We start from the raw sequence: 19,350 nt of genomic DNA on the forward strand, positions 1-19,350 counted from the left end.
GGATTGAAGCAGAATATTTATTTAGATTTTGCTACTAAGAAGCAAAAGTTATTTATCTTTTTAAATAGTTTTATATACAGACTTTTGTATAAATTATCCAGTAAGTGTGTTATTATTAGGGCTGACACGAATGCTTGGAAGCTTTGACCATTGCCATGGTAATCGACCTCCAAATCAGTATTCAAATGCTTAGTTTTTATTTTTTTTAATATATAAGTATGTAATAATAATGTATAAATCCCCAAATAGCCCATGAAATAAGGAATAATCCCACAATATTATTCATTATTCATATTCAACATGAATTATTATTAGTTATTCTCAGACAGATATTGCTGTTTGTTATGTGTAGAAGTCCATGTGTGTACAGTAGTACAGCAGCGGCACTGCCCCGAAACTTCAAATACCTTCGAATATTTCTCACCGAAGCTTCGAAGCCTAAAATGGTATTTGGGACAGCCCACGTTATTATGATTTTAGTTATACATGAGCAATCTAATTCTGACAATCTCAGAGTTGACAAATCCTGGCCCTGTGATCTTCGGCGCCCCCCTAAGGGGGGACCACACCCCAGGTTGGGAACCACTGATACAGAATATACAGTATATATAACAAAACACCAAAAATAAACACAAAATATTCCCTTTATTTTTTTTCTACCTTAAGACTACACAGGGTCACTGATGTAGCTCTAAGAGGTATCTACATTTGCATTTTATTTACAGCTTACTTGGATGTCTTCATATTTACATGGTCAAAGAGAAGCGCTAAAAACACAGTGTTGGGAACAAACCGAAACTCAAAATGAGTCCAAAACTTTAGAAAAAGATACAGTCTTATGACGCAACAGTTTTCAGTGCAATATTCCACAATGCAAATATCCTTCATTCATATAATGTTGAACATACATAGTTTTTTGGGAAAACAAAACTTCACTGAATCAACCAGCAGCAGAAATAAAAGAACCGTGTACTGTTTGCTTTAACATTTGTACAGATTGAGACACTCAATCATGCTCCCACCACCCCCTACACACACAATATTTTGATGGAAAAAATGATAAGAAAGTGTGCAGTGGCTTGGCATAGTTCAAAAAGTACCAGAAGTCAAATCAATGTCATCATTTCCAAAATAGTCTTGATTCCTCTTGAGTTTTCACGTAATGACATTTTCGAAAGAGCTGAATTGTCCTTTGCAGTCGCCACTGAGGAGGACACGGACATATGGGAGCTAGTGTGTCCACGTGGGTTATTTCCAAGGTTGGTGTGTATAGACGACCTTTAGTCTGTAAACGGGAACTAGTACACCTGCAGGTCTAATGCATTTCAGCCAGCCGTGGGACCAAGTGGAGCCCTATTCCGGAGAATGAAAGCACTTTCGATGCTGACCTGTGGGCAGCCCTTAGGGCAAAGGCAATTTGTATCTTTCATCCCACCCACAACACAATGTGAATCTATCTCAGCAGCCAATATGTTAATGTAGTATGTATCACTGATGAGATTGGGTTCTTTAAACATCTTTGTAGTCTCGCTTTTTAAAAATATTTTCATCTGATTGGACATTGTGGTGAGGAATACTGACTTCAGCTCATTGATAAACAAACACTGCCTTTCATATGCAACTGAGATCAGTAAAATGTAGTCGGTCCGATGAAAAACACAGTAATTGATTTAACTAAACCACCTTTCATAGTTTATTCCATGTGTTGAAACACCCTTAAGTATTGTTCAAGTACAACAATTAACAATAAAAGGGACAATAGTTCACATTTTTTTTAAATTCACATTTGTTATACTGTTAATTCATATAGCTATTTATAAAACAAAACTAAAATGTAATTCAAAACCATTCCTGTAAAATACCTTTTTGTTGTTTAATACAGACATGAATTCCACAGTATTTTCTTACAGGGTTGGCTCTTCAGTATTTTCATTATCGAGTTGTTTGACCACAGTCAAATAAAAGGGAGCAGAGAACAATTTATTCAAGGTTTTTCTTTTTTTTTTTTCCTTGGAAAAAAAAAAATCCAGTTAAAAAATAAAATACACAAAAAATAAAACCTCATATCCCTTTGTTGGCTTTACCGTACACTTTAAGCTTGATTAAGCGGTTTTGCTGATTTTGTAGTTCATAAAGAAGGCCGTCAACATGCACAGTCAAGGGTGCACTGAAGCGTCCCGAGCTAAGACCACAGATGAGTATCAACCCTCTTAAAAACATCACATCACACAAATGAAGGTGCTTTGACAAGTTCAGCTGGGGTTTTGATGAAGGGCTCTACCGCCAACAGAAATCTCTCTCATTATTAATGGATGACTGGGGCTATGAGGGCTTCAAGTATAAAAAAGGAGTGATTAAAAGAGAAGGAATCTCCTTGGCTGAGGCGCAGAAAAGGCAGAATGGAGCAAGCTTGTGAATAACAATCTGCAAGTCTGGCAGCAGAGTGAGCCAGTGAACATAATGCATTACCAATACTCCTCTTGGATTTCTTTGAACAGAATCACCAACAGGGACGAGGAAATGGAGTCACAAAAATGAGTCACAGACATCGCAAATTTTCATCCTCTAGCAGCCGCACTTGGAGGGCAAAGACTGTTAAAGAATCTTCAAAAGGAGAAGGGCACTCTTCTATTAATACAGTGCAACTGATTGCAACCATGTTTTTTTTTTTTTTTTTTTTTTTTTACAGTATATTAAAAACCAAGTTGAGCACACTCAAAAGAAAAAAAAAAGTGGTCATGTACACAACTGTCTTTGGCAAGAAGTCCCATGTCCTACATCTGAGTCCGTCACTCCAGAGCCTCGTGTTCATGTCACCTTCGGCCCATTTCGCTCTGTCTCATGAAATGAATGTTGTTGACACTGTCTGCCAGCTCAGGGTACTGGTCAACTGACACCACGTAGTATCCGTCGTAGCCCTGCACCTTCCCTGAGCCCAGCAGCTGCTGCTTCTCTCCCTCAGTCCAGGTTCGCGAGCCCTCCTCTCCATCCCTAAGTCTCTGGCGCTCCCGGGCCCAAGCCTGGGCGACAGATCTCTGCCGGGCAAGCTCCAGCACGCGGGCCTTCTCCTCGTCCACGCTGCTGCCGTAACGCGTATTCAAACACAGCGCGCCGTATTGTAGCTGGATGTCAGTAATGCGCCTAGTCCTGCCGTTGAGAACGGTGTTAACCTGAGACACCGTCACGTTGACGCCGGTCTCCAGAGTGCGCTGGCCCACCGTCATGCCAATGAGAGACAGGTCTCCCTCCACCGAGCCCAGTTTGACGAAGTAGTGGGTGTCCATTCCGGCGATAGTGAAGTGGAGGTCTCCAAGGTAGAACGCGTCGTTCAGCACCGCGGCCATGCGGCGCCCGTCCTCATTGGCTAAGCTGATGATGTCGGTGCTGATGCGACCTTCTCGGATGGCGAACTTCACCCCCTTGCCGAAGATGGAGCCACCGGAGGCGAAGATCTTCTTGTCCTCTGTCTGAGGACATCCGGCACTTTTGGCTCTGTAGATCTGGCCAAAACGCTCCAGCTTCACAAAGGCCTTCAGCTGCCTCTGAACTTCACACTGAACGCCCAGCAACGACTGCAACACAAAGACAATGCTGTTTAGTCACACAGCCCCTGCTGCATCTACATACACAGGCAAATCTATTTTCTGTTTGTTCTTTGAGCAAGAAATGGATTTACACAATATCACTCAACTGCTTGTTTGAAGACGTTCCTCTAGACATTTACCAAAACTTGTGATTAGCTCACAGCTTGGCTTGTAACCTTTATCCTAGACTGCACGGGGACTAAGCAGCACCGTGGGATTTCAGATGCTCCCGTTTATCAAAACGGAGATTCATACCGTTTCATTAACACTTCAAACATTTTCAAATTCAAAGCTATGCCTATACATAGTATAAGCTATTCTTTCTATGTTAACGCGAATGACTGCATAAGGATTATTCAACATCTTTTGTAAAATGTTCATGTATTGATGGGATGGAAATCAGCTTAAAAAAAAACGTGATCTGGTTCTGGTACACACTGTAAAACCTGCAGGAAAAAAAAAATAAATAAAACAAAACCAAAAATCTCGAAACATACAATGCTGAAACCACATTTTCTTAAAAAGTAGTTATCAAAGTTTCACCAAACGTTATTTCGTGGAGGTCTTTGTGGTCTGGAATTAGAACGACAATGGTGTCGAAACCATTCAACAATAAAGAAAAAAAAAAGAAGTAAAAATAAAAGCTTACAGGCGGTATAGAAAATATACTATTAAGCTCAAATTCTTATAAAGTGCTCCAGGGATGACGTATTTTTGTAGGGCAACCAGGAAGTTAGCATCGCCCTGGGTTCCCTCGACAAAAAGCCTATGGGATTTTTCCATTGGGTTTTGGATTATTGCAGAAAATAAGATCTGTGGCAAACACACATTTATGATACTTAAAGGTTTTGTTCAGCAAGATAATCTTTACAAATGAACACAACTTTTACGATTTTTGAATCTGAATGCAATCGCCAGAAGTAAAAAGCTAACGTTAAGCTATCAACGAATTACACCACGGTCGCATGAGCGCGAGTAAACACAACGAGGACGTAAAGGAGGACGAGTCGGCGTGATGAAGTTCAGTAGACTCATTTAGCCACTTGTTAACAACCGCCTTCTTTAAGACACATAAAGGCTTCAAAATTCACGAGTTGGATATTTACTGATGTATTTCATGTTGTAGAACAAAACCTTAAAATCTCTTCAGCTTGTGTGAACCACAGACCTTATTTCAGACATCTAACTAAAAACCCATCGACTTCCAGACGAGAGAACCGGAAGTGCTAAAATGCTAACTCATTTCCAGGTTTTAGGACTCCTGCAGCACTCTATTTGATTAGACATCTTTAGTACATTGCAGGACGTATCTAAATAATGATGTAATTGCTTTGCATTCATTATCAATGGCAAACAACAAATCCATGGTGCTTTGAAGCTGTGAAAGTATCACACAGTCAAGGTAGGGGTAGAGGTGTTTGTCAGCAAATGCAGATCTCTCTGATCATTTGTGACAGGCATGATATTTTGAAAAAGGGTGAAATTACTGTCTTCTGACAGCCATGCTGTGCCAAATATGAAACAGGAATCGGGTGGTAACTAGTGTATATATATATATATATATATATATATAACGTTCCTTTAGGGATCAAAGCTTTGTATAGATACCACATTCCCTTGAGACAAAATTAATACTTTGTCCTAATACTACTTGACATGAGATGCTCCCTAGGAAGAAAGAGAGATGTTAAAATGAGGAGAGTGATATGAAATGGAAGCTGGCCAACACACAGTTGCCTCGACGCGTGTGAGTGGCAACAAAAAGGCTCTCAAACACTGTGCCTTCCTGCCATCGCCCAAGATAAGAGGCTGTGAGCGTCCCGGGGAGTCAGGCAGTCACATCCAAAGTCCTCCTGACAGTTTCTAATTCCGTCTCTCTGTTAGAGGGTGGCTACAGGCTGGGGGACTGGGTGGGGCTGAGGAGTGTGGAGCAGGCTGCAGTGGCCGGCATATCTGCCCGCTCTTTGACGTGACACCGCATCAGATCCAGCATGAAGAGGAGACACATGAGGGAGGTGAGGGGGGGCAGCTGTGCTGTTGGGTCCCTCCGGGAGAGATGGCCTGGGGGGACACTTCACACCATGCCACTCCGTGTTTGTTTACCGTGCCAACAGTGTGACCCGGTCAGCTGTCCCAGCGGCGGTGGGGGAGAAAAGGGGGCAATGTCCTCCACTTTACTGAAACAGCCTCCCGGGACACTCCCAGAGAGGCATCATTCACATAGTATGGGGTGCAATCAGCCTCCAGCACAACCCAGAATGAGAGATCAAGCCTTGTGCAGCACAAACCTCATCTGTCTGGCCCCTCACGGCATTTTTCAATCTGTGTGCGGATTCAGCAGCATGGCGAAATAGGGGCTTAAATGAAAAGAGATAGAAAGGCAGGCATGCCAGGAGTACAGGAAGGATACTCCTGTATGTGTAGTTTTAAAGCTAAATTCATGCTTCAAAGAACCCTGCATTTAATTAGGCCGACCTGGCCATCTGCAGTGAGGATCAGCGTGGCATTTAGAAGCTCAGATCACCATTTTTGAAGCAGGAACTCGAGGAAGGAAGGCTCATACACAGGGTAAAGACTAATTATCTCAATCTCTCCTTACTTCTCATTTACAGTACATACTCCAGAGTTGTGCTGAAGGAAGAGCTCCCTCACAAACACGAGTGAAACCTTCAAATCTAGGCTAACTTTGCTATTTAAAGCCTCGGTTACGATTTTTTATCATGGGTATTCTTGAATATATACTTGAAAGGCTGGGTTTGTAGAAAAATTAGCTTTCAGTGTTATTATTACTCAAATGGACCCACTTCTATTCAGTGCTTCGGAGTGATGTAAACACAAGACTCATTTCATTTCAGCCCTTCTATCAAGAGCTTCCAGGAAACTGATGGTAAACCCCTCTCTGAAATTATGGTTAAGGACTTTCACTTTAAAAATCTGAATCTGACCCTTCACACCGAGAGTGATTTCCTTAGCAATTAAACCTATTAAGTCATTTTGAAAAAGGGCTAAAATTGCCTGCTGATGAATGTTTTCCTGGCATTTGAGAGTGTTGATTAAAATTGTGAGGTCTGAGGTGAGGTCTGATGCAACAGTATGTCTGAAAATATGAGTGTTGCATTTATTCCTTTTAATCTACAACACTATTCCGTCATATCTACTCTCAGATATGTGAAATGGAAACAGCTGGGAGTCAATTAGATATTTCCTCTGTCGCAGCTACTTTGTAGATTGGTACCTTGGGTGAGTTCAGAGATTCTCAGTGGAGTGTCAGGCACAAGCAGCAAGCATGAGTCAGCCCCAGGGGGCTGTGACAGTAACCCTCTATAAGTGGTCTATGCTAGATGTAGACATAACTCGGATTCCTACAATTATGGCTCTACACTTCATATACTGTATGGCCTGTAAAATAACAGTGTGGTGTTTCATTTCATGTGTTATTGACCATGGTGACACTTCGGGTAACAGTGAAATTCCCTTCATGACTTTAAATGAATATAAGGCACATAAGAGCATGTATTGACATGCTATTTTGATCAACACACACTTAAAAAAAATAGATAAATAATAATTAAAAAATTATAATAATAATGTAGATTATACTGACAGTAAAATTGGATATATTTCTTTCCATTGTCACAGGCAGAAAAATATGAAATTGTTGAGGATATGAAATGGAAAACATTAGGTGCATGTCTGTAATTTAACATTTTTTATTTTAAATGTTTTAAATTCTTAATGCCAACCTTACACCAAATTACCTTTTAAGTTATTTCACTGTTGCAGACATATTTCCAATTGTTGGAATAAAATCACGAGTCAAATATAGAGTTGCAGCGCGCTGCTGTGATCTTGATAGTGATCATAAAACTCAGTCCAAGCTGTCTTAAGTCGGTCTTTTTCTCGTCTTGACATTCCGATAAAATTGAACAAGTTTAATATCAATGACTATACATTGTCGACAACCAATCGGTGCGCTACTGGAATGTTTGCTATTAGCCATATAAATCTGGCTGCAGTACTCTCTCTATCTCTCTCTCTCCTATATACATGTGGTCCATTTATATGATTGAAGCCAGCAATCTTCAGCTGAAACATACAGTTAGCTTGTAGGTTAAAAGCAAATATTCCAGTGGCTCACGTTAGCTTGCAAGTTGCCCCATTCAGGACAGTGTTTAGCTTGCTAGCTATAGCATAGGCCTACTCACTGGGGACTTTGAGGGCTGCGGCAATTTCTGTTCTGTTAACAGTGTTTCTTCTTGTAAATGTCCACCAGGAGCAGGACGTGACATCGTCTCTAAAGGAATCTAGTTGTAGTCTTGTAAATAGTGACCCTGCAAGATCCCCAGTCTTTGCAAAATAGACTATTATAGTCTGTGACTAAAAACTCTGTGACTTAGACTAGTCTTTAGATGTGAGTGTCAGACTTCAGTCTTTAAAAAGTATTTTCAAAGTCTTCTCGTGTATGGTAGGCATAAGTATTTCAAATGAAAGCCCAATAGTAGATCGTATTACAGCATAGTGCCACATCACTGCTTTCTCACTGGTTTATTATACCCGGTTGGTGTGCCTACTTGTTATGGTTGGTTGGTCAGATCAGAGGTCACGGCTTTAGATAACCCTGCATTGTATCATCCCAGTAGCTTTTAGGCCTACAAATGTTTTATAACAAATAGCCACTGTGTTACGGTAGCAGCCAGAGTGTCACTCAACATGAATCTGGGCCTCCTGATGGGGGACATTCACTCGTCTAGCTGTAACCAAACCCAAGACAACAGTGGCCTCTTCAATAATTCAGGTGAGTTGGAGGCAACTTAAAAGGGGCTGATAAACGCAGGAATTAGAGCATGTCTACTACTTCTCAGGCCTTGGCTAACGGTGTAAGACTGAGATGAAATCAATGAGCAGTGGTGGGGGGAATGGAGAGTGAATTTCCCTAATGGCAGGACAATTACAAGAGCTGTTTAGCCTGACCCCATTCCCCAAGATGAGGACTAGGGGGCAGGGACCTGGCTCGCTGGGCTGTGTTTTGGCCTGATAGCTGGCAGCTCCTCTGGGAGTGTGGCTACTGTGTCTATTTGCTAATGATGCTGGAAAGGAAAAGGGAGCAGAGTTGAAGACGGTGATGTGTGGCCAAGGTGAAAGGTGGGATAGGTGAGAGTGACCGGTTTACCTTAGTGCTATCCCACTCCTGTGTCTTGATCTGGGTGCGGACCAACTCGTAGGACGGCTCCATGGCCTCTGTGTTCGGTTTGCGATAGCCAGGGATGACGTTGTACAGCTGGAAGCCGAAGGTCACCAGCCAGCTGTTCACGTCTGCAGGGGAGGGATCAAACCATTGAAGCAGTGATTTAAATAATGTCATCTCAATAGACATGATCATTTCTGGCTCCGGGGAAACCATAAAAAAACACAAGCAATTGATTTGTTCAAATTTGAACAGTTGGCATTCTGTGGTCAAGTGGCTGTCTCCTTGAAATACTCATCACGCGGCCTGAGCACTTGATTTGTTTGTGAAAGTGGACAAGCTATAATAAACACTCGAGATGGTGGCAATGATTCATGTCCACTCCTGCAGGTGCCACACTAATGACACACAGCTGGGGCCCAGAAAAAGCCAAGTGACATCTGAGAGCGTCTGCCGTGCTGATAATTATATACCGTAATGTCATGTCATTTCAAAGCAGCCCCAGACTTCAACACGAGATATTCTGTAGACTCAGCGGGTTCTTCTGCAATCACTTTTTCTCCTAATGAGATGCTGAGGAGAGTGACGTGTCGGGGTTTCAAATCCATGCAATCATGGTAATGTGGTTCGTCTAATAGCAGCCACCAGTGCTGTGGTTATAGGTGCTGTCATTAATTCTGGATATCACAGAGAAGGCTACAGACATGACTGGAAGGAAAGCCTGTTAAATCTGAGCCATTTGTTTCTTGGCCCTTTCAGTGTGTTTGTTATGGACAGCAGAATCATTGCTGTGACACTATTGGGGGTGGGGGCAGGTTGGCACTGCCACATTGTGGCACCTGACAAAGCTTTTTTAAATAAGAATTTGTTTGAGGACAATGAAAGGACCCTGATAATTTAGTGAAAGGAATGGAAATGTCAGTGCCATCAATCACAACTGAGGTAGACCCACTATATCTAACAGTCTGCTTAGCATTCAAATGCCAGTCAGCCCCTAATGGTGGACTGTGAAGCTGAACACCTCTCTGTTTGGCAGCCGGCTAAATGGCTTTGTTGAACAGAAAGAAGTAGAAGCCTTGACTCCACATGAACAAAAAGTGACTATTTTTTCCTCTCAGTATTGTCTATAGGTAAATTAATAAAGGATAAAAGGTATAAAATTAATTATTTGACAGCCAACATACGCATATTTGAGTAAATATAATGCAGAATGAATATAGAGAATTAAATCCCTCATTTGTGAATGAGATCTGGCTGAAGCCGATTGGTTTAACCACCGAGTATTCGCCGAGTATCCTTAACAATGTTGTTTTCCTTCCAGCCAAAGAGGTTGATACAACCGGCCCTGGCTAAGGTTTCTATGGATCCATTGTGCTCTCCTTCTCCACTGGGGTGCTTTCACTGCCATTTACCTCCTCCCCGCCACAAAGCAACACAAAACGATGTGATATTTCTGGGAAGGGACCTGAGTGTTGGACAATAGAGGGGGCTTTGCCGTACAGCATGGTTCCCTTTGAGTACTTTCAAAACGATAGCCAGTGGGCACACGCACGAGCACATATGTACGAATGCACCTACACACAAACACATAGGCGCGCACGCCAGAGCAGAAAAACAACCTCAGTGTCCCTGTGAGGAAGCTCTTAAAAGCCTCTATAGCACACTGCTTTTCAATTTAATTTTGGCAGGGACTGTTCTTCCATTTGTGGCTCGTTGTTTAGAATAAAAAACACACCAAATTTGACATAAAAACAATCTGAAATGAGCATTGTTCGCTGAACTGCAAGCAATAAGAGTTTCATACAGGAAAGAGGACATCACCTCCCCCTCAACACATGCAATTTTAGCACCATAAAAAATATATGCATCACTGATTGTTCTAGTAGGACTCACTGAACACCTGTCAACTGCCATTTACACACAGTTACTCACTTGTAAGCAATTCAAATCATTATTTTGATTATTGTGAGGATGATTCCTACTAGAGATGCACCGATCGGACTTTTTCAGTCCCGATACCGTTAGCGATACCTGGGCTTTGGGTATCGGCCAGATACCAGTTTTTAATTAATAAGCTGTATGCCTCACTGTGTGGAAGTGACTGGGATCATTCTTCTATGTGTAAGGCAACATCAGGCTTGACTTAAACATTGCTTTCCTAATTTTGTAAAACAAAATGTAACAAATAAATACAGTGATATAAGTTTCATGAATTGTTATTCATTATTAAAATAATAAATCATACACCAGCAACTTGGTAAAACATCTTCAAAATTAACAGGAATTACAATTCAAGTGTAAACCTTTTTAATGCATCAAAACCTAAACAGGAATTAAAATTCCGCTATATAATTTATATAGCATATAAACATAGAATTGAATTTCAATAGATCAGCCCCATTGTCACCGATACCCGATTCAGCTGTTTGAGTCAGTATTGACTCGATATCCGATCTGGTATCGGTGCATCCCTACCTCCTACTTACTATCATGTACAGCTGTTAGAGGAATACTTCACAGACAATCTTGCTTTTGAGTATCAAACACACACTGCCTATAGGCCCGACATGTGGCCTTGACAAGTTTGCAGCTTGCTACTTTGCAGAGGATGGCAGCTGTGCTTTTAGAAGTTTCTATGGATGTTTTGCTACTTTGTAATCCATTTATTTTTTTGCCATGACTCTGGGTTACCACTGGAATGCAATCCTCTGTAAAGGAGGGTTAGGGGGATTTTTTTTGTGGATTTAAAAGAAAAAGAATCCTCTCATCTTTGTAAAACACTGGTCTGTTAAGTGAACTCACCGGTCATGTAGCACTTTATCTCTTCATTGTTGCTGAGTGGATTGTTATTCTTGAACATGTACAAGTTGAACGGCACGATGTGGTTGCTGTTGAGACGTTTCCAGACCTCGTGGTTAGGTGTCGTCCAGCGGCCGGCGAGGACGTCGTAGTCCCGTCGGCCCATGTGGACCAGTCTGCTGAGAGGCTCGTACAGGCCTCCCTGGTAGCCGATTATGAGCTGGAAATTGGGGTTGGTGTCGAGGTAAACCTCTCCGAATGCTGTGTGGAGGACCTGCTTGATCATGAGGCCTGAGCCGCTGAACACGGCCAGAGGGGTGCCGATGTTATCGCAGGCCACGTAGAACTCGTCCCCGCTGCTTATCTCCATGGCGAATAAGTGTCCCTGTAAGTCATAGTAGAGCGAAGTGATCTCGGAGCTGGAGTGATTGTACATATGGGTGACCCGAGTGGGGCTTGATAAGTCAGCATAGAAGAACTGCAGGTGGTGGCTCATGCTGCTTCTGCTCGACACCCTCCTGCCCAGCCCGTCATAACGGTATTTGATGTTCCAACCGCTCGCTTTGTTGTACACCTTCACCAGCAGGCCCGCTGAGTTGTACTCAAAGTAGTCGTTCCCTCGCTGCTTGAGGAAACCGTCTTCGTCCATTCTGTACTGGGCATCTCCCAAGCGAGTGATGCGGTCTCTGATATCATAGCGTAGCGGCGTGAGGCGTGCGCTGTTCCCCGGACTAAGGAGGTGCAGGTTGCCGTTGAGGTCATAGCTGTACCTCCACAGAGGCTTGTCGTTGATGGAGACCACCTGGAGTTGGCCATCGGCGTCATACTCGTATGTGTAGCGCGTGGTGTTGGCGTATGGACCGACCTTTAGCTCCTTGGCCACCACTCGTCCCATGTTGTCATACTGCACCATCATCCAGTACATGAGCGAGCGAAAGATCTCATATTGGACCTCCTTCACCCGGCCATAAGCATCAAAGTGTTTGGTGTGGGTCATCACTGCTGTGGTGATAATCTGATTTATGTCATAATAGATTACTCCAAATTTTCCAAACTGCTCTGTTTTGCCGGACACGTCGTCATAGCGATACAAGTCGATCGGCAGCGGCGTTTCGTTGATGACGGCCTGCATGCTGGTGACGCGGAAACTGTTGTCGTAGACGTAGTCAAATCTGGCGTTGACCATGCCCTCTTCGCTGAATCTGAAAATCTGTCTGTCGATCAGCGGGCCGATCTGACGGTAGCGAATGGTGCAGGTGAAGCCCTCGCTCTGCAGGTTGACCGTCTTCAGCATGCCGGCCACCTCGTCGTAGGAGAAACCGATGCGCGTGGTGTCGTAGAGTATCTCCAGCAGCTTGGCGAGCTTGCCGTACTTGTACATGACCCTGCGGCCTGTGCCCAGGTAGGTGGTCTGCAGCAACTGGCCCTCCTCGCTGTAGTCCTGGAGCACGGAGGCGTTACCTTCAGGGGGGCGGTAGGTGTTTCTGTAGTAGCCGATGGAGCGGGAGGTTTCTAGGGTCTGCCGTGCCACGTTGGGCATGGTCACAGAGGATAGACGGTCGTTTTTGTCAAATTCAAAGATATACTGCCTCTGGCTGTAGAGCAGCAGCACCATGGACTGTGAAGAGAAGAGGAAACAGTCATGGAGTCATTTAAATACAGTGAAAGATTCAGTATATTTAATAGATTTCCTCTTTAGATAAACACACAGTATCACAAAATAGGATTAAAATTAAAATAGGATATGATTATAAAAAATGGTGATTACTTTATGTCTAGCGCCAGTAATTACAATTACATAGACATTAAGGAAAACTATAAAACATAAATAAAACATATATATTAGGGCTGTCAAAGTTAATGCGATAATAACACCTTAATGCAAATTTGTTTTAACCCACTAATTTCTTTAACCCATTACCGAACTTGCAATTTTTAGCAAATTGATGTTGCAAGTTCCGATAATAAACGCAATCAATGTTTCGGAGGTTGTAGCGGGCACAGTTTTAAAGCTAGAGTGAAGATACTTGTAGCATACAAAACTAGAAAACCTCAGTAAACAGGTACCAACCATGTCATACTAGCTTGTTGTGAAGGAGGCTAAATTTTGGTGAGGGAAAACTGGCAAGTCCATTTTGAAAGGGATCCCCTTGACCTCTGACCTCAAGATATATGAATGAAAATGGGTTCTATGGGTACCCACAAATTTGATTTGAGCATATGTTTATGCTAAATGCAGTTCCTGTGAGGGTTTCTGGACAATATCTGTCATTGTTTTGTGTTGTTAATGGATTTCCAATAATAAATATATACATACATTTGCTTAAAGCAAGTATATTTGCCCACTCCCATGTTGAGAACAGTATTAAATACTTGACAAATCTCCTTTAAGATACGTTTTGAACAGATAGAAAATTAATTTGCTACTTTAAATCAATTCCTTACATTACCTACAGTACATACTGTAAGTGTAAGTTAGGAATGTACAAGACACTGGGCTGGTAAACCACAAAAGGACAAAGCAAAGCAAATAACACAACAACACATAATAGCACATTATGCATGCAAGTCGGATTCAGACCAAATCTAATTCCCATCTTGAAAGTGGTGTTGATATTCCTCTGACATTAAGATTTCCTTAAGAGATGATTTCACAAAACAAAAATTCCCATTTGCGCCTTTCTTGGACCAATAAATGACGTCTTTAAATCAGTTCAAAGGCTGTCACAACAGGCTGCCAGCATCTCTCAGCTCTTAGAGGGCTGCTGAGAAACTGACTATCGACTATTAACAAAGCTGCTATTTTAACATTACAAGCTGGAGAACTGCTGCTCTTCACCTTCTCCCCAACAATCTTGCCTTCAATTAGTGAGTAGAAAGTGACATTTCACTCTGTTCTTTTCATCAGAGCTATTTCAGGTTGAACTTTGCTGTCAGGCTGTGGTAACAGAGTATAACATCTGCGGTGCACCAGGCAGGTTTTAATTACATTTCTGCTGATATCCGTGCTGGAGCCTGATAATGCAGCGCAAACACTGTTGGAGTATTACAAGTTAACTTTTAACTCCAAAATCTCCCGTCAAGGTTCTTACACAAACACTCCTCCAGAACTTATCGGTACAACCTGTCCCTACCGTCTTATATTACATTTTTTATCTTTAAACCATTTAATCATCATTGCAGCACCAACAATTCGTACCTTCTCGAGGTAAGTGTAGCTCCACGATTTACCATCGGCAAATATCTGGGAAGTGATTCTGCCGTTCTGGTCATACTCCATGCGTACAGACATGGTGCCTCTTTGGATCCCCGCAACATGCCCTCCGGGAGAATAGGTGACGTTGACTCCATTCAAACGACTGCTTGGCGCCCACAGTGTGGGCCGCCCAGCTTGGTCGTAGTGGATCCGTAACGTAAACTTTCTGTGGTCATCGTAGACCTTCTCAGTCCTGGTGATGCGATCAAAGTCCAGCGACAGCAAGTTCCTGTTATGAACCTATACAGGAGAGGAAGCAGGGAGTTAGAAACATTTAATTTGACCACAGCAGCTGCACTAAGAGGGAATAAACATGTTTAGTGAGTTTGAAATGATTGAGAGGATTTGGTGCACTGCTCTTCTGAGGTGGAACCTTATGAGAGCTTTAATCACAAAGTGATTATTTTATATTCTTCTTTTCACAGCTTTTAATTACAACAGAGGAGCTGTATCTCAGGACTGCAGGAGCTATTGAAGTGATGAAATTATAAGAATTACCATATTTCTTTGTTTGTGCTAAAATGCAGTGGAGTCTAAGTGGGAGTATGCCTATTCATGCAAGAAACATTAGAGCCACATTGATCATTAAATTCATTTCCACTGCTTACTGAAAAGAATTACCAGGCGCAGATGACTCCCATTTTATTTAGCCATTCCAGTAAATTGGAAAAGAGGAGAAAAAAATCAATTCTTCTCCTGTGTGACTCAGAACATTGTCTAAATGACACTTCACATTTTTTTTTTTTTGCCTCTTTTGAATGCATGACGCTGCACACGGTGACCCTTGGCTTCACTGTGATCAGAGCAGAAAGACACTGCTCTGAAGAGCGTAATCCCTAAGACTGTGTCCAGGTCAGCACAGAGACGAACCCGCTGCCAGGTTTTATCTAGGAGGCAACTCCTGTGCTGCAGCCAAACAGATCACCAAACAGCCAAACAGATCACCAAACAGCCCTGCCACTATGTTTCTCAGTCAGCAGGAAAAAGAAATCCTTAGGATGCACTACTTAAAGCTTCTGTAGCCAACAAGTTTTTGGCATCATTGGGCGGAAATTCCATAATAACCTTTCAGCATATTGTAATTCAAGTGTTCTGAGAGAAAACTAGACTTCTGCTCCTCCTCATGGCTCTGTTTTCAGGCTTTAAAAAATCTAGCCCGTGACGGGAGACTTTGGCCAATCACAGGTCATTTCAGAGAAAGAGAGAGCGTTCCTATTGGCTGTGCTCCGGCTGGTGGGCGGTGCTTGGTATTTCCTCAGCAGATCTCAACATGGCTGCTGCATCACAAACTTTCTCGTTTTACAGCTAAACAGTTCACTGCAAGATGTTTCTGAAAACATCTGAAGAGAGAAATAGGCATTAACGTAACAGAATATTGATTCATATTTGATCAGCGCTGCCTAGTTTGACCGTTTGATCGGAATTTGCGAGTGATTGACTCGTGGCTCTCATAGACGGAAGCTGGACGGCTGACTCCAGATCAGCTCTGAATGGTTGTTTTCCTCCGGTCTGTGAAATCTTGCAGATGCTATAAGGAGCACAGGAGGACACCGGAGGACACCGGAGGCACATGATTTTTTTCAGATTACCTGTCTCATGCACTACTGTCAGTATATAGTGACCGTTTTATAAAACTTAACTTTTTTTAATCATATTTGCTCCATTTCTACCCACTGCTGCTTTAAAACACCATCTGGAAGATTTGGGAAAATGTGGTCATAGAGGTCTCTGGCATCAAAGCGGCCCCCCTCTATTTATCACGTTGTTTTCTTAAAGATACTACAAGGAATTTTCATTTTGTGTTGACTGATGTTTCCGAGCACCAGAGTCCCTGGAAAATCTCTCATTTTACTGCAGCAGGGTCTGAAGAGTCTGCCCCCCCTGCGCTGTCCTGGTTCTGGTTCTCCAGCAGTGTGGTGCTGGCTCCCAGCGAGGAGGACCGGCGGAGCAGCGATGCTAAGCTCTGCTCCTGGCCGGAGGAGGAGCCGCTGCTGCCGGGCACGGAGCTTTCCACCTCCAGCCAGAGCTGTTACTGCAGGTCGAAGGCGGCAGTAAAGCCAGATCTGGGTCTGTCTGCGGCGGGTTGGTTGCTGCCGGAGGCCCTGCTGAAGGAGTTTCTGGTGAACCTGCATGATTTTGCCTGAATCGGACCTGGTGGCACCGATGACAAGCATTAAGAATAACTACATAGAAACAGCCAGTCTTCTCGCTCATGGTCTCGTTTGCTTATGTCGGTCATATAGAGGCATCAGCATTACATTGAGACTGTTTCATAACCAGTTAAAAGTTCCATAGTAACTTTTATGTACATAGTTTCTCTTCAGATGTGTAGCTACCGTTTGGCTTGGTAAATACTTGGCAAAGCTTTCTTAGCTCAGAAAGCTGCTCCTGGCTTCTTTCCAGACTCATGCCACGGAGCAGGTCGCAAGGGGGGCTTGCTGAAAAGCCTAACTTTTTCAATCTCACATTGAGAAAAGCATGCTTAGGTCTCTCATCTGTGAAGGGACAATTACACCAGAGGCAATTAATGTCACTGATACCTAATTGAGAGGATTACTTTACACTAAAAGCACAAGCAAGCACAAGCAATTTGAGCCCTGAGACTGATGGGGGAGGGGAGGGGCTCCTTCAACGGATCTGGGAATAAGAACTGGGATGGGGGTCTACATTTGATATCTTCTCTTTTTTTACTTTAACTTACTGTCATAACATGTGTCAGACTGCACTGACAAAAGTGAAATGACTTCAGTCATTTGTTAAACTGCCTAGATTCTTACAGATAAGTGACTGGATATCAAAAACTGAGACCTCTCCTGCTCCAGCATTTCCTTGTCTCAGACTCTTTCATAGGCAGCACAGGCCTGCTGTCTGTCCAAAAAGATTGCATTGAGATCGCTTCCAACAGGAAATAAGGTATAAGAAAAGAGAGAAAGTTCTTCGTGCCAGGATCTGTTTCAGCAAAGACTCAACAGGGTGGAAAAAACCTCTTACGGCAGAGATCCCATGATCCCATGAGAATGGAAACTCACTCAAGAGGAATTATTTTAAATTGGACATTGCCTCTAACAGGAAATTGTCAAAGAAAGTAGAAACAGAAGAGAGACTGTTACAGTAGACCTACAATGTTACATCTTAAACGGTCTTCAACATGAAACATTGCAGCAACATCTGATCTCTCAATCAATATCAACGGCTTTTTGTGTGAAATGACAATATCAATCTGCTGTTTTCACAAGTGAAAAGGCCTTTCATCGGTCCTCGTGTTTAATTCAACGATTACTCGGTTTTTCTTCAGTAACATCAGTTATGTTTATTCTCACATTTCAATCAAAGAAAAACAAATTCTTTCTTTTTATTCATTTCCAACTAGTATCTCTTTTTGAACAAACAGCTCTACATGATACGACACTATGATGATACCAAAATACTGATACAGAGATATCAGCTCTGTTTTTAATTCCACATTGAAGTGGTTGGAGTTTCTTGCTATGGCGGACTGGCAGCCACAAGATTTCTTCCTTTACTGTACATTACAAACTACTCAATCTGAGAGGATACTTTTAGCCGCTACTGGCTGCTACTTGATAAGTATTGTTTAGACATGTGCTCTGAACAAACGATAGACAAAATTCCAATACTTTATAACATGGCCTTACCAATCATGTCCATCCGTGTCCGTCACGTTTTCATCTCTAAATTGAGACACAAACTGCCTACGATGTCATAGGAAACACACAAAATACAGCCCACGATGTCCTTAGAGAACAGTTAAAAACTGTTAGCTCCTTCTAATCAGCAGCACATGTGGTCACTGGCATGAGGCCCATACTCGCCAACACTCCTGATTTTTCCGGGAGATTCACGTTTTACATCGCCCTCTCCCGGGGTCATAATCCCCCCGTATTTCTCCCGATTTATGGCAAATTTTCACAACTGTTTTTTCCCTTTTCGTTATCTTAACCATTTTCTGGAACTGTACAGTGTGTATAATCCCTACAGTTTCCACCCGGACGACAATAGAGCTACACCAAACGTTGTTTCCTGGTGGAAGAGAGTCTATGCTCGCGACACATTGCAGTTTGAGCTGCGCTTGCCGCACATCACAGCGTGCAACGCCCTGAAGTTGGGCTTTGCTCGACTTAGTGAAAAGCCGGAATGGCGTGGCGCAAACCATTGTAAATAACGGGTTTCAGAGCGCAGTGGTGCCGTTGTCACGTTGTGTCTGAAAGGACCTTCAGTGAGTGAGAGATGGAGAGAGCTAACTGTAAGAAATACTCAAGCAGTGGCAAAAAAATAATAAAAACTGATGAATATTAATTTATGCTAGAGATTCACACACCAAGTTTACTCCAGAGGGGCAAATTATTCAGAGAATTAAAGGTAAAATTAAAACATTTAACATAAAAATGCTGTGGCAGTGTACTTATTTTGTTATTTTCATTCTTTTTAAGTCACCAGAATGCAGAAACAAAGTCTCTGAAACTCAAATTTTTCTGGGGGAGGAACCACCAGACCCCTCAACCCTA

At 42.6% G+C, this 19,350-nt stretch overlaps 1 protein-coding gene across 1 annotated transcript in view; it reads right to left on the reverse strand.

The window, feature by feature from the left end:
• Positions 1 to 626: 626 nt before the first annotated feature.
• tenm4 (teneurin transmembrane protein 4) overlaps positions 627 to 19,350 on the reverse strand; it is a 158,447-nt gene continuing 139,723 nt past the window's right edge. Inside the window, 4 exon segments of the mRNA XM_037774364.1 lie at positions 627 to 3,572; positions 8,755 to 8,897; positions 11,572 to 13,186; positions 14,768 to 15,064. Of these exon segments, the coding sequence (XP_037630292.1) occupies positions 2,814 to 3,572; positions 8,755 to 8,897; positions 11,572 to 13,186; positions 14,768 to 15,064 (2,814 nt within the window). The 3' untranslated portion in view covers positions 627 to 2,813.

Source organism: Sebastes umbrosus, chromosome 7 (assembly GCF_015220745.1).
Source record: "Sebastes umbrosus isolate fSebUmb1 chromosome 7, fSebUmb1.pri, whole genome shotgun sequence".
Classification (NCBI taxonomy): Eukaryota; Metazoa; Chordata; class Actinopteri; order Perciformes; family Sebastidae; genus Sebastes; species Sebastes umbrosus.